Source organism: Lontra canadensis, unplaced genomic scaffold (assembly GCF_010015895.1).
Source record: "Lontra canadensis isolate GAN:19392208 unplaced genomic scaffold, GSC_riverotter_1.0 scaffold10, whole genome shotgun sequence".
NCBI lineage: Eukaryota > Metazoa > Chordata > Mammalia > Carnivora > Mustelidae > Lontra > Lontra canadensis.
The window spans coordinates 2,168,175-2,180,254 of NW_022631004.1; the positions used below are offsets into that span (position 1 = coordinate 2,168,175).

Here is a 12,080-nt window from a genome sequence, read left to right on the forward strand (position 1 = left end):
AAAAGAAAAGAAAAGAAAAGAAAAGAAAAGAAAAGAAAAGAAAAGAAAAGAAAAGAAAAGAAAAAAAAAAGAAAAGAAACGAAGAAAAAGCCTTCCCTCCAGATCTCAACCCAAGGGAAATAGTAAATGAACTGTCTAATCACATGTCTCTCTGAACTCTTCCCCGCAGACCGTACAGTCATAATCCTTGGAGATCAGAAGCTCCTGCACTGGCTAGCCCTCCTTCCCTCCTATTTGTAATAGAATCTCTAATCAACTTGGCCATATTTATTCTTTATATGATAAATGGGTGGGAGTGGTGGGCATGATACAAATTTGTAAAATATTCTTACTCTACAAAATCTGGATTTCATTATTATTTTGTTGCATGTATCCTATTTGACAAGTCAGAGACTGAATATTAACTCATTCTTTCTCTCTGCATTTTCACTCCAAAAATGTTAAATCCAATAGTACTACCCACTACCAGGCCTTGGATGATGCCCAGTTTGATGGGAAGAAGATACTGCATAGAGAGTCATCAGAGTAAAAACACTGCAATGCCTTTGAAAGATTACCACTGGTGCAAAGAAAAGATAAAACCCCCATTTTTAAAAAGGACCTATGTTTCATATAATATTCAACAAATGTAGACTAATTTCAAATAATGATAAAATTTTTTAAGGAATTAGCAATGTTTTTGGTGGTTCAAAGATTTTTGTCCCAATAATCCTATATGGGTTGTTAATCAAGAAAATTTACAAAGGAAAACCTGTGCTTATTTTACAGGGAAACAGAGAGGAAGGATACACAGACCCTGCTATGGCTGCTCAGGATGCAATGGTAACTAGAACCAGATCTCAAAGTGACTATGAAAAACCTTTGTTAAAATGGTCTGTGGTGGTTATGAAGCTACTTCCTAGCAATATGATGTTTCAGGTCCTGTGGGAAGCCTGTCAGCAGAAGACAGGGGAACACAAAACCATGCTGCAAATGATCCTGTGCAACAAAAGCTATCAACAACTGTGGCTTGGTAATTATTAATCAGGTTTCTTTTCAGCTACTTAACTGATAGTTTAATAGAAAGCAAGTAGTTAACTAGAAGGGCAAAAAAGGGAAATGTTACATATAGAGGAAAGTCAGTGATCACAAAGGTACTTATTTTGAATTATATTTATACAGAATGTCTTATCTAATGACATTCCTAAGGAATAAATTTTTCTTATAATTTTATTTTTTCCAAAAATTGAATTATATAAACTTTAAATATTGAATCTTTCAAAATCATCTCTGTTTCTGATGGAGAACTTACTCAAATAAATTAGCTATTTTCTATTAGGCCTATTAGATGTTTTCTTGAAGAGAATATAGTAATCATGGTTTAACTAGTTCATTACAAGTCAAGGAGATTATCATTAATGTCATAATTTATGTGAAGCCGTCATATTTGTCTTAGAAGTGCATTCATATTAGTTTGCATATTGTTTGGCTTCTATACTTTTCTGTTTCTTTTAGTTAAAAAATTGTTTTATGTTTTTTTCTACATATATAAAACACTATAAAAATTGTGAAAGCCTACTCCAACTCAACCTGTACCCCCATATTTTATTTACTTTCATTATGTGTAACAAGCTAACCAATATTTATATTTTAAATTTACAATATTTATATTTTAAAATCATAATATGAACAAAATCTCCTTTGAATTATATCAATTTGTTGAAGTTTTCCAGGAATTTCAAAATATTTCTGGGCAAGACATAGTAGATGCCATTAATGAATGCTATGATGGATACTTCCAAGAGTTGCTAGTCGCAATTGGTAAGTAATGATTTATTTGGTGTACAGCAGACCTTCGATTCCACAATAAGTGCTGATTAGCTCTGATTGAATTAAACATGCATGACTTTGCTCTTCATTGAGTTACTTTCCCTGAATTTAATTATTTAGTGACGATGTTAACTCTATAGAGGAAAAGTACATTAGCTACTCATACAATGCACTGAACTGGCAACTTGATAACTTTAATGAACTAATACCCTTCCATAATAGCTGGTTCAACTTTCATACTGGCAAACATTGAAATCTCACTCTCTCAGGTAACTGGGATCTCATACCTTTGAACTCATTTATATGTACTGATTTCCATTCCCTTGTTAAAAAGCAGATAAATGCTAGAAATCTGGCTTCCTTTTCTCCAAGTGGAAGAGTCTTTTTGTCATCATCTTTAATATTTTGCCTTTAGGAGTAAGTTCTACCATAAACAAAAATTTACCAAGTTGTTACTCAATAGTGATTTCTCCAGGCTATTGTGAAAGGGACATACTTCCATCTCTTTCTTTTTTTTTTTTTTTTCATCTCTTTCTTAAGAAAAGATATCTTCCCATAGAGAAGAAAACAGTGGTAGTTATCCATAACAACTACTATGAAACCACTATGCTGTACCTTGTTCTGTATTATGACTTGACAGCATACATTGTAGGAACTACAAATGAAATGTCTTTGTGAAATGTCCCCATAAAGAACACACATCAAGTAACCATTTACATTTGTTGAATAAATGTATATTATGATTTTCCATTCCTAGAATGGCACAAACATACACGGGCATTTGAGATGGCAAGGAACATAATTTTTATACCTTAGCTTCTAAAGGAGTTTCAAGCTAGGGTTCCATTAAAAAGTTTTAGTGGGGTCTATGAAATCCTTAAAATAGTATACAATATATGAGTATGTGTGTGTTTTTCTGAGAATATGGGACATTTGTTTTGGCTAATTTTCAAAATAGTTTAATAATATATCACATTGCAACTCATTTAACAAGGCCAAGGAGGTTAATTGACTACTTCAAAGTCCATCAACTAATGAGCAACAAAGTTATGACTAGAACCCATGTCATCTGAATTCCAAGATTGCTCTCTTTCCACTATATACCATACCACAAACAAAGCAGTAGGTAAAAGGAAATAGTGGACATGAGAAATAACAGAAAACAATTTAACTGATTCATTCATTTATTCAATAAACATTTATTGAGTCATCCACTATTGTGGCCATTGATTTAGGCTGTGCAAATGGAACAGTAAAACAACAATAAAAGCAATGAAAGTGTCCACATTCTAGCAGAGACTCAAGAGTGTTCTATGAAGTTCACAGTTATAAATAAATGTAAAAGATGAAGGCATGGTCTTACAACCTAAAATTATTATTTGAACTGTAGAGAAAACACTGTTGTGATGACTTTATTTTGCCCAGAAGTTATAGCCTCACATATGTTACTCATTTGTTTATTAATTTATTTACTTATTCAAATAAACATTATTGAATGTCAATAATAATCAAATGACCTCCATTAAGGACAAATGTTCACTAGGTTCTAAATGGTTCTAATGTCATAATGGTTTTGATTAGATGACTCCTAACAGTACTCCAGGCCCCTTATCACCCATCCAGGTTTTTGTTTGTTTGTTTGTTTGTTTTTAAGAGATCTCAGATTTGGGACGCCTGGGTTGTTCAACTGGTTGAGCATGTGACTCTTGATTTTGGCTCAGGTCATGGGTCTCTTTTATGCTTTATTTAATTTTCAGGTAAAAGGGACACATTTTTCTTCACTAGACACTGTGAAAGAACTAAGAGATCTCCAAGAGAAAGACATAGACTAAATAAAAACCTGAATGAGTCATTAGAATATTGTTGCTTTACATTTTTTAATAGGTTATAGTTTTACCACTATTTTAAATATTGAAATTTTACTACAATGTACAATGAGGTTTCCCACATAGGACTCAAAAAGTTTCACTCTCCCAGGATTTTAACAGAAAAAAAGAAGTGTTTTCATTGTTTCCCAAATTCTGAAGAAAATATATGTTGTCATTCTCAAATTTTCTTTTCTTTCCTCTGATTTTTCCTAGTTCTCTGCATTCGAGATAAACCAGCCTATTTTGCTTATAGACTATATAGTGCAATCCATGTAAGTATGACCCACATATTTTTAAAATTTTCCCAGATAATCATGTTTATTTTCTCAAAGCATTAGGTTTACTTTTATTATTTAAACATTTTTGAACTTGTATACAAACATATTCATTTCAAACAAAATATGCTCAAGTGGGGAAAAAAATGTATTATACACCAAAATGAGAACAACCAAATAAATAATGCTCTGCTTTCTGCATCAAATTGAGTTACTTGAGAAGTATGACTCCATGGGGTCTATCTCCCCCATGTGCTTTAGCACTTCTTAGCATATGAAGAAGCTGGCAAACCCAAAAGCTTTTGTGTTTTGCCAAAGACCCCTACTTCATACTTAACTCAAGCACAAAACATATAGTATCAAGCAGGAAATGTCAAAACATTATAAACCCTTAGTAAGAAATTGCTACATTTCTGAAATTAAAAAAAAAAAAACATGAAATAATGCCAGTGGTTATTTTTAAACTTAAAGTGTTTAGAAAGTACTTTAAGAAGAGATGGCTGGATAACAATAATCTATTTTGTAATTAAATGAGAATGTTGTTCATATTTAGTGTGATAGTCGATCACACTTCCTTTGGTGCATTTATTTTCAAAGAAACAAACACTTAAATGCATGAGACAATGCACATTTTATCCACAATGTGCATAACACATTCTTAGAAAAAGAAAAGTTCTAATACAAATCATTATACATCTATCATATCTCAAAAACTTTGTGAAAATTATTTTTTTTAAAGTCAGTAGTTTTAAAAGTCTGTTTTATCCTCAAAGTTGTTTTTACAGACCAACTTCTTAAAAGTAGCTAGCAACCTGGGATAATACAATAATACTTGAGAATATTTCTATTATATATCTTTTGTAAAGAGTATTTTTTATTTACATACAAGAACCAACCTATGTATCCTCAGAACACATGTATCCTATGCTCATAGCTCTCTGCTTTTACTTTATTTCCAAGCAGAAAAAAAATTGACTTGATTTAAAAAAATTTTAAATAATGTATTGGGCAATGCTATGGAATGATTTCAACAATGTCCTTCTCTAAAAAGAGAATGAAGTTTCACTTGTGAATGACCATGGGGAAATAAGCATAATTAGTTTGATTCCAAATCTGTCCAAGTTGAGGGCTACTTATTCTAATAATAAATAAAAATTCTTTCTCTGTGTCTTTCAATGCAAAAATGAAAATGCATGTACTTACAACTGGTTTAGAGGTAAAGAGGAGGATTGTATATTCAAATAATTTAATCTTTGACATATGATGACCTCAAATGTAAAATATTGGTCAAAGCTGTTTACACTACTCCTAACCAAAGAAAATTGCAGGTATTTTTCTCTAGTGCACTCTAAGTGAATGATATACAATTTAAATATGGAAATTTGGGTAAATAATTTATTTACCTCGAATTATGAAAAGATTGCTTAGAGGTCTATACCCAAAACATTCAGACATCAAGAATTTTATTATGCCAAATATATATATATATATATATACACATATATATATACACACACACACACATATATATGTGTATCTCTACACACATATATATATATATTATGCTCCTTGGCCACTGGATGTCCCCATTATTCCATTTGAAAAGACAAATTGAACTTGGTTTATAAAGCAACATTCTTTCTGGAGCTAGTATGCAGGAATTGATTTTTTATTTTTCAGTATTTGAGTTTAAATCCAAAAATATTTCAAATACCTGGATTTTTTTTTACAATTTTTAGTAATAAACTGTAAAATAAAAATGTAATTGCTGTCTCACTCAGACATATCAATGTTCCTCTAACATAATTCAAAACCCCCTCCCTCACTGGCCTAGAATTTTTACCTAGAAAGAGCAAAGGATCAGATTTGTATTTTATAATGCAGTGTGACGGAGACAGTGTGAAGGTTGACCAGGCTCAAAGGAAGGAACTATTGCAGAATCAGGAAGTAGAGAATGTGAAGGTTGGCCGGGTTGTGAAAGAAAGGAAATATTGCAGGATCAGGGTGAAATGATAAGGGCCAGCATCAAGGTAGTGACAATGGAAATAGATATTACGGGACATTTAAGAAGTAAAATAGGAAGGGGGCCCGAATGCTAATGTAGGAAGATCCTGAACTCACTTCCTCCCACCGACACACCAAATCTACACCTACATATGGAGCAATTCCTCCTGAAGAACAACTGAAAGCTGAGCAGCTTCTGCACAACAAATAATGAAGGGTCCACACAGAGAAGGATAGGAGAGTTGGAGACAGAGTCACCTCTACACAAAGACCTATAGTAGGGAGGGATATCACTGAGGTGCCTGTGCACAGATCACTATGAACCAGATTCACCGGGCACAGCGATGAAACAGCAGTATAAAGGGCAAATATACTGTAAGTAAAGGAAATTCATTCATTAACTATAAAACATCCACCAAATGGGTGAGGAACTATTGGAAGTCTGTCCAGGGTCAGAGGTGTGAACACATACCAATTTTCACATTTCTCCTCCACCTTGATAGCAGAGACAGAAACAGGGTCCAGATGCTCTACCCGGCCTGCTAGGGCAGCCCCAGCATGCCCGAGGCCCCTGACCCACACCACTCCAGCAGTTCCACTACAGGCAATATACAGATGGCCAACTGGCCAATGGGCTCATGAAAAGATGCTTGATATCTCTAATCAGCAGGGAAATACACATCAAAACCACAATAAGATATCACCTTGCACCTGCCAGATTGGGTATTATCAAAAAGACAAAAAATAACATGCGTTGGCAAGAATGTGGAGAAAAGAGAATCCTCATACAGAGTTGGTGTGAGTGTAAATTGGTGCAGCCAATATGGAAAACAGTATTGAGTTTCCTGAAAAACTTAAAAATAGAACTACCATCCCATTCAGCTATTCTACTTCTGAGAATTTATTCAAAGAAAATAAAAACACCAATTTGAAGAGATATAAGTGTCCCTATGTTCATTGTGGTATTATGTACAATAGCCAAGAAATAACCTATGTTTCCATCAATAAAGAATGTTTCACACACACACACACACACACACACACACACGCATGCATGCACACAGACACAGGACTATTACTCAGCCATTAAAAAAAATGAAATCTTCCCATTTGCAACAACATGGATGGACCTAGAGGGTATTATGCTAAGTTAAATAAGTCAGAGAAAGACAAATACCATATTATTTCATTTATGTGTAGAATCTAAAAAACAAAACAGATAAATAAACAAAACAGAAAAAGATTCACAGATACAAGAAACAAACGGCTGGTCACCAAGGGAGAGGGGTGAGGGAACAGGTGATATAGCTAATGGGAATTCAGAGGTACAAACTTCCAGTTATAAGATAAATAACTCACTCTGATTTAACATACAGTTTAGGGAATGCAATAACTGTAAGGCAAAAAACTGTATGGTGAAAAATTAGATTGATGGGAAACATTTTGTAATTTTTTATAAAAATACTGAATCACTATGACATACATCTGGAATTAATAGGCAAAATTATGTCAGTTATACTTCAACAAAATAAATAAATAAAGCAAAGGAAAGAAGTCAAACAGGTAGAATACTTCACTGTGTGTACACCGTATGAGAGAAGGCGAACTCTCGGAGGATATGGGAGTCAGAGGTGGGCACTCCCCCGATCATCATGCCAGTGTTTGAGGACTACAGAATGAATAAACAGCCACAGAAAAGAGGTTGAGTCTATATTAGACAGATTAACTTTAAGGTACCATTTTCCAATTTTTTTCTTTCCTTCTCTGTATCTTTTAGGACTTCGGTTTCCATAATAAAACTGTAATCAGGATCCTAATCGCCAGAAGTGAAATAGATCTGATGACCATCAGAAAACGATACAAAGAGAGATACGGAAAATCACTGTTTCATGACATCAAAGTAAATCTCCTATACGTGATTTATTTTCACCCAGATTTTATCATTTTTTAAAACTGATATAAGAGCTTTAAGTAACTTTGTGTTAGAATCTAAAAAGTTAACTATTCTGACAAGATGATCTACTTTAGTCCATCGGACAGTATTTAGTGCATCAACAAGGGCTAAATGAGGAGCTCCCTTCATCTCAGTAAGGGAATTTTTTATGTGTTTCAAACAAAAATTGTTGATGGAGTCATGTAAAGTATTCATCCCTTAATTGTGTAATTGGGCTTTGTGAGTTAAATTTTGAGCATGATCAGTATCAGGAAAGGTACGATTTACAATAAGGCCACACTAACTGTGAAAAGGCTTCTTAGATCAGTTCAGTTCTCCTCTCATATTGTCATAGAAGGCAGGGCAGCCAGTGGAATCCTATAAACTGGTAACGTGCAGGAATTTAACTTTGATAGTTATGTAAAATTCTATGCACCCCTTTAGCTGTTGAAGGGCAAAGCAGCAATGATTCTGAAGTAAACAAACAAATTTGTCCATTCTAATATGTCTAAGCTTTAGTCTGGATTTTGATAAAACCTAGCAAAGAATTATTAGGATATACAGGGCTACACATGTAATTTTTGGCACCCAATCTAAAATTAAAATATTTAAACTCTCATTCAAATAATTATAAAGAATTTTGGGATGGCATCACCAGGGTATTATACCAAGCACAAGGCCCTGAGAATATATCTTACCTTACACTTTGCGTGTAGCTGAGTGCTGTTACCTGTTCACATTGCTTTACACTGAAATTTTCAATTGCACAAAATAGCTTTTTAGTTTATTAAAAGTGATCCAGAAGCAACTTGACAACCTAAGACCAAAAGACCATAAAAACAACAGAAGACCCTATAAGCCTTTGCATAACCAAAGTTGCTCCAAAAAAGACATTGCAGGAGTTAAGAAACATTTTATTCCTTTATTTTGATAAAACTGCCCTTGCACCTACCTTCAAAACCCTAAACTTTAAAGGGTGATGAACATTTTTCATTGAGAAACGTCAAAACTCATTTTCTAAATGAATAAGTGAATTCTAACATATATACTTCAATTAACCAAGCCACCTCAAAGTCTACATGTAATTAATGTAACTTTACTAAATGCATTTAAAACAGTGAATTATAATTGCACGACTTTGTAAGAGAACATTAATATGATAGTTGATTTTTAACATAGTTTTTATAATCCCATTTCTTTCTATTATTGTTTTAAAAAACTTAGAAACTATAGAAGATCATAAAAAGGAGATAAAAATTGCCCTTATTCTTCACCACAGACAATCAGTAATGAAATGTTGTAGGTGCTGTTTTTAAAAATATATATAAAATTAATATGCTTTACTACAAAAAGGAATACTTTTACTGAATCATGGTATTCCACTGTATAAGTTATAAAATACATAAACTATCCCATATTTTAAATATTGATTTTTACTTTTTCACTATTATGCATAATGTTGTCTATATTTTCTAGTATAAATTTTTGTGCTCATCAATAATTGATCACTATTTCCTTAGGATACATTTCTTGAAGTAGAATTACTGCATTGGTGAGTGTAAATGCTTTTAAGTCTTTGGAGGCATATCGTCAATTTGCCCTCCAGACTCTAAGCTGACTTATAACAACAATATTAGTACACCTCTTTTAAAGTTGAGGAGATTTAATTCTACTGTGAGTTATTCTTTTCATAAATACACATTAGGGTTCAATCAACTTTATATAAACCCTATTCTATTGACTATCACCAGGCTATTATTTTCCAATAAGTTCCACTGGGAATAGTTCTCAGAACATATTAAATTTTTAGATGAAAAGAGTGAACAGTTTTGGAAACGGTAATGGCCCATGGATCTTTCTCGTTGTAATTCAGAGGAATCATGCTTCTTTTTGGAAATACTATGATATTTTATTTCAAATACATTGTTTTTTTGTGTGGTTGTTTCAGAATTTTGCTTCAGGGCATTATGAAAAATCTCTGCTTGCCATCTGTGCTGGTGATGCTGAAGACTACTGAGTCAAAAGAAGGAGGCAGAGGACACAGCACTCCTATTTACAGACCTGTCTAAATAAAGAGTTTGTGAGAAGTTTGCCTTGTTAGAAGCATCATAGCTAAATTATAGAATCAATTTTCTCTTCTATCTTTAAAATCATTCTAAGCCAAAGAAAAATCTATCGATAAAATATATGACAGTGGATATGTACTTATCACCCAAATCAGCAATTTACTAAATGGAATAATAAAAATAATTTCATTGAAATATATTTTATCTAAATGCAAACTGTCAGTTGCCTACAAGAAAATCTGCTTATACCTGTCCTTAGCATGCTTGGGGAGAGGAAAACATGGTGTGGGGCCAACCCCCTTAGAGAAATTTTCAAGATTTTTGTACAAATGCAATAAAGCTAAAGTTAACATCTAAAGCTGTGTCCATTTAAAAGAAAATGAAGCTATATAACAGCAAAGTGCAGCCATACAGATCCTTGTCAGGCTTTGATATGTAAGAGACCTGGATGTAAAAATGGGTGCATGTGTCTGTGTGTGAGTGTAGACGTGTGTGTGGCTCGTGGGTGTATTTGACAACCATTCTAATAAAGGCAGTTTATCCCTACCTAACTTTTTTTTTTTTAAATACGAATGCCTAACCAACCCAGTATTTGCCCGTGCAGTGTCAGAAAAGTCATTGCTCATTGCTTTTGTCTTCCCTGCTTAACATCAACATCAAAGCCATTTGGAAGCTATTATGTGCTTTACCATCAGTAAAGCCTGGCTCCTTACATGTCTGAAAATTCAGTAAATTAGGAACAGCAAAGGAAAAACATTGAAGTAGATTTGGGAGAGATTCTAGATTGATGCTACAAACTAGCTAAGACTAAAAGCAGAAACAGAAATGGATGAATCCACAAAAGAGGGCTCCCAATATATACAAGGGAAAACACAAAATCCAAGATCACAGGAAGCAGCAGTAAATGAAGTCAAGCAAGGAAAATGAGGACACATGCAATAAATCTAGATGACCTGGCAAAGTTGATGGAAGTGCTCTGTTCCACATGGAAAGTTTTTTTTTCAATAGCTTATAACCCAGTCCCTGTAGATCTGTCTTCACCAGTCTCAGGAGAAGTAAAAGCTGTATTCAGAGCCTGTTTTCTTACAGGCAAAATGATATAGGATATTTAGAACACAGTGACTGGGCACAACATGAAACATTTAAGAATAATTAGACTTCTGAAATCACTTTCGAGGTTTTAACTTACTGCTGTGACATATGATGTCATATCATTTTAAATTGGCTTTGATTTTTATCTTTTAAAAAACTTTAACATTTCAGTCAAAAGTAGTAATTATTTGAGATATTTAGCATAGCTATTCTTCCAGATAATAATTTTAGATAAGAGTTTTAATACAAGAAAAATGTTAGAATTCCTATTAAGAATTTAGATATTTAAATGAAATTTTTCCTCACTAGGACATTTTTGTGTAAGTAGTTCAATAAATTCTGAAATTTATACTTTTGCTAGGTAATACCTTTTATTTCTTTGGTAAGGCATGGTGTTGTTAAATCAAAAACAAATCTGGACTTATATAAGAAGGGTTTTTATTCAAAAAGATATTGCAGTAAGTGGGGAGAAGAGCTGCAATAGGGAAAGAGGGACTACTACTGCCACAAAGAGGGTGTTCTGACTGTGAGATTTACAGGGGTCTCAAGGGTCAGCCAGAAAAGGATTTTTAAGTTATAGGGATGAATAGACATGGCTAGAAAAAATCAGTTATGGGAGAAGGGATGAATTTGTGGTGTGATTGGACAATTCATCTGCGAATGTCTTTGGTTAACATTGCCAGTCATTGATCTGAGATTGGACAGTGGATCTGGGACAGTTCATCTGGGAAAGCCTCCAGTTAGTTTTCAGCAGGAGCTAAAGGGTGGATTAAAGTCCAGGGACCTATGGGGAAGGAAGAAACCTGAGTAAAGTTTAGTCAAGTTATGTATTTTTTCGAGATTGGTCAGTAGGGGAAAACAGTTCAGCTAATCATTTATGAGGCAAAGAATAGGAATTTGATGGGTGTGTTGAGGACTATTATTGGTAAACAGGGGATCATAAGCAAGTCTTGTCTGAGTCATATGAGAAAGAATGGTTCTAAGTTATAAGCCATTTTCTGAAATACAAATGGGTGGGAACATTTCTGGATCA

General features: G+C 33.6%; 1 protein-coding gene across 1 annotated transcript in view; it reads left to right on the plus strand.

Moving 5' to 3' along the window:
- Positions 1–10,105, plus strand: part of ANXA10 (annexin A10) — a 105,575-nt gene extending 95,470 nt beyond the window's left edge. The window contains exons 7-12 of the mRNA XM_032855909.1: positions 769–822; positions 919–1,012; positions 1,705–1,800; positions 3,891–3,949; positions 7,734–7,856; positions 9,838–10,105. Coding sequence (XP_032711800.1) covers positions 769–822; positions 919–1,012; positions 1,705–1,800; positions 3,891–3,949; positions 7,734–7,856; positions 9,838–9,906 — 495 coding nt within the window. The 3' untranslated portion in view covers positions 9,907–10,105. The remainder of the gene's footprint in view (positions 1–768; positions 823–918; positions 1,013–1,704; positions 1,801–3,890; positions 3,950–7,733; positions 7,857–9,837) is intronic.
- The last annotated feature ends 1,975 nt before the right edge of the window (positions 10,106–12,080 follow it).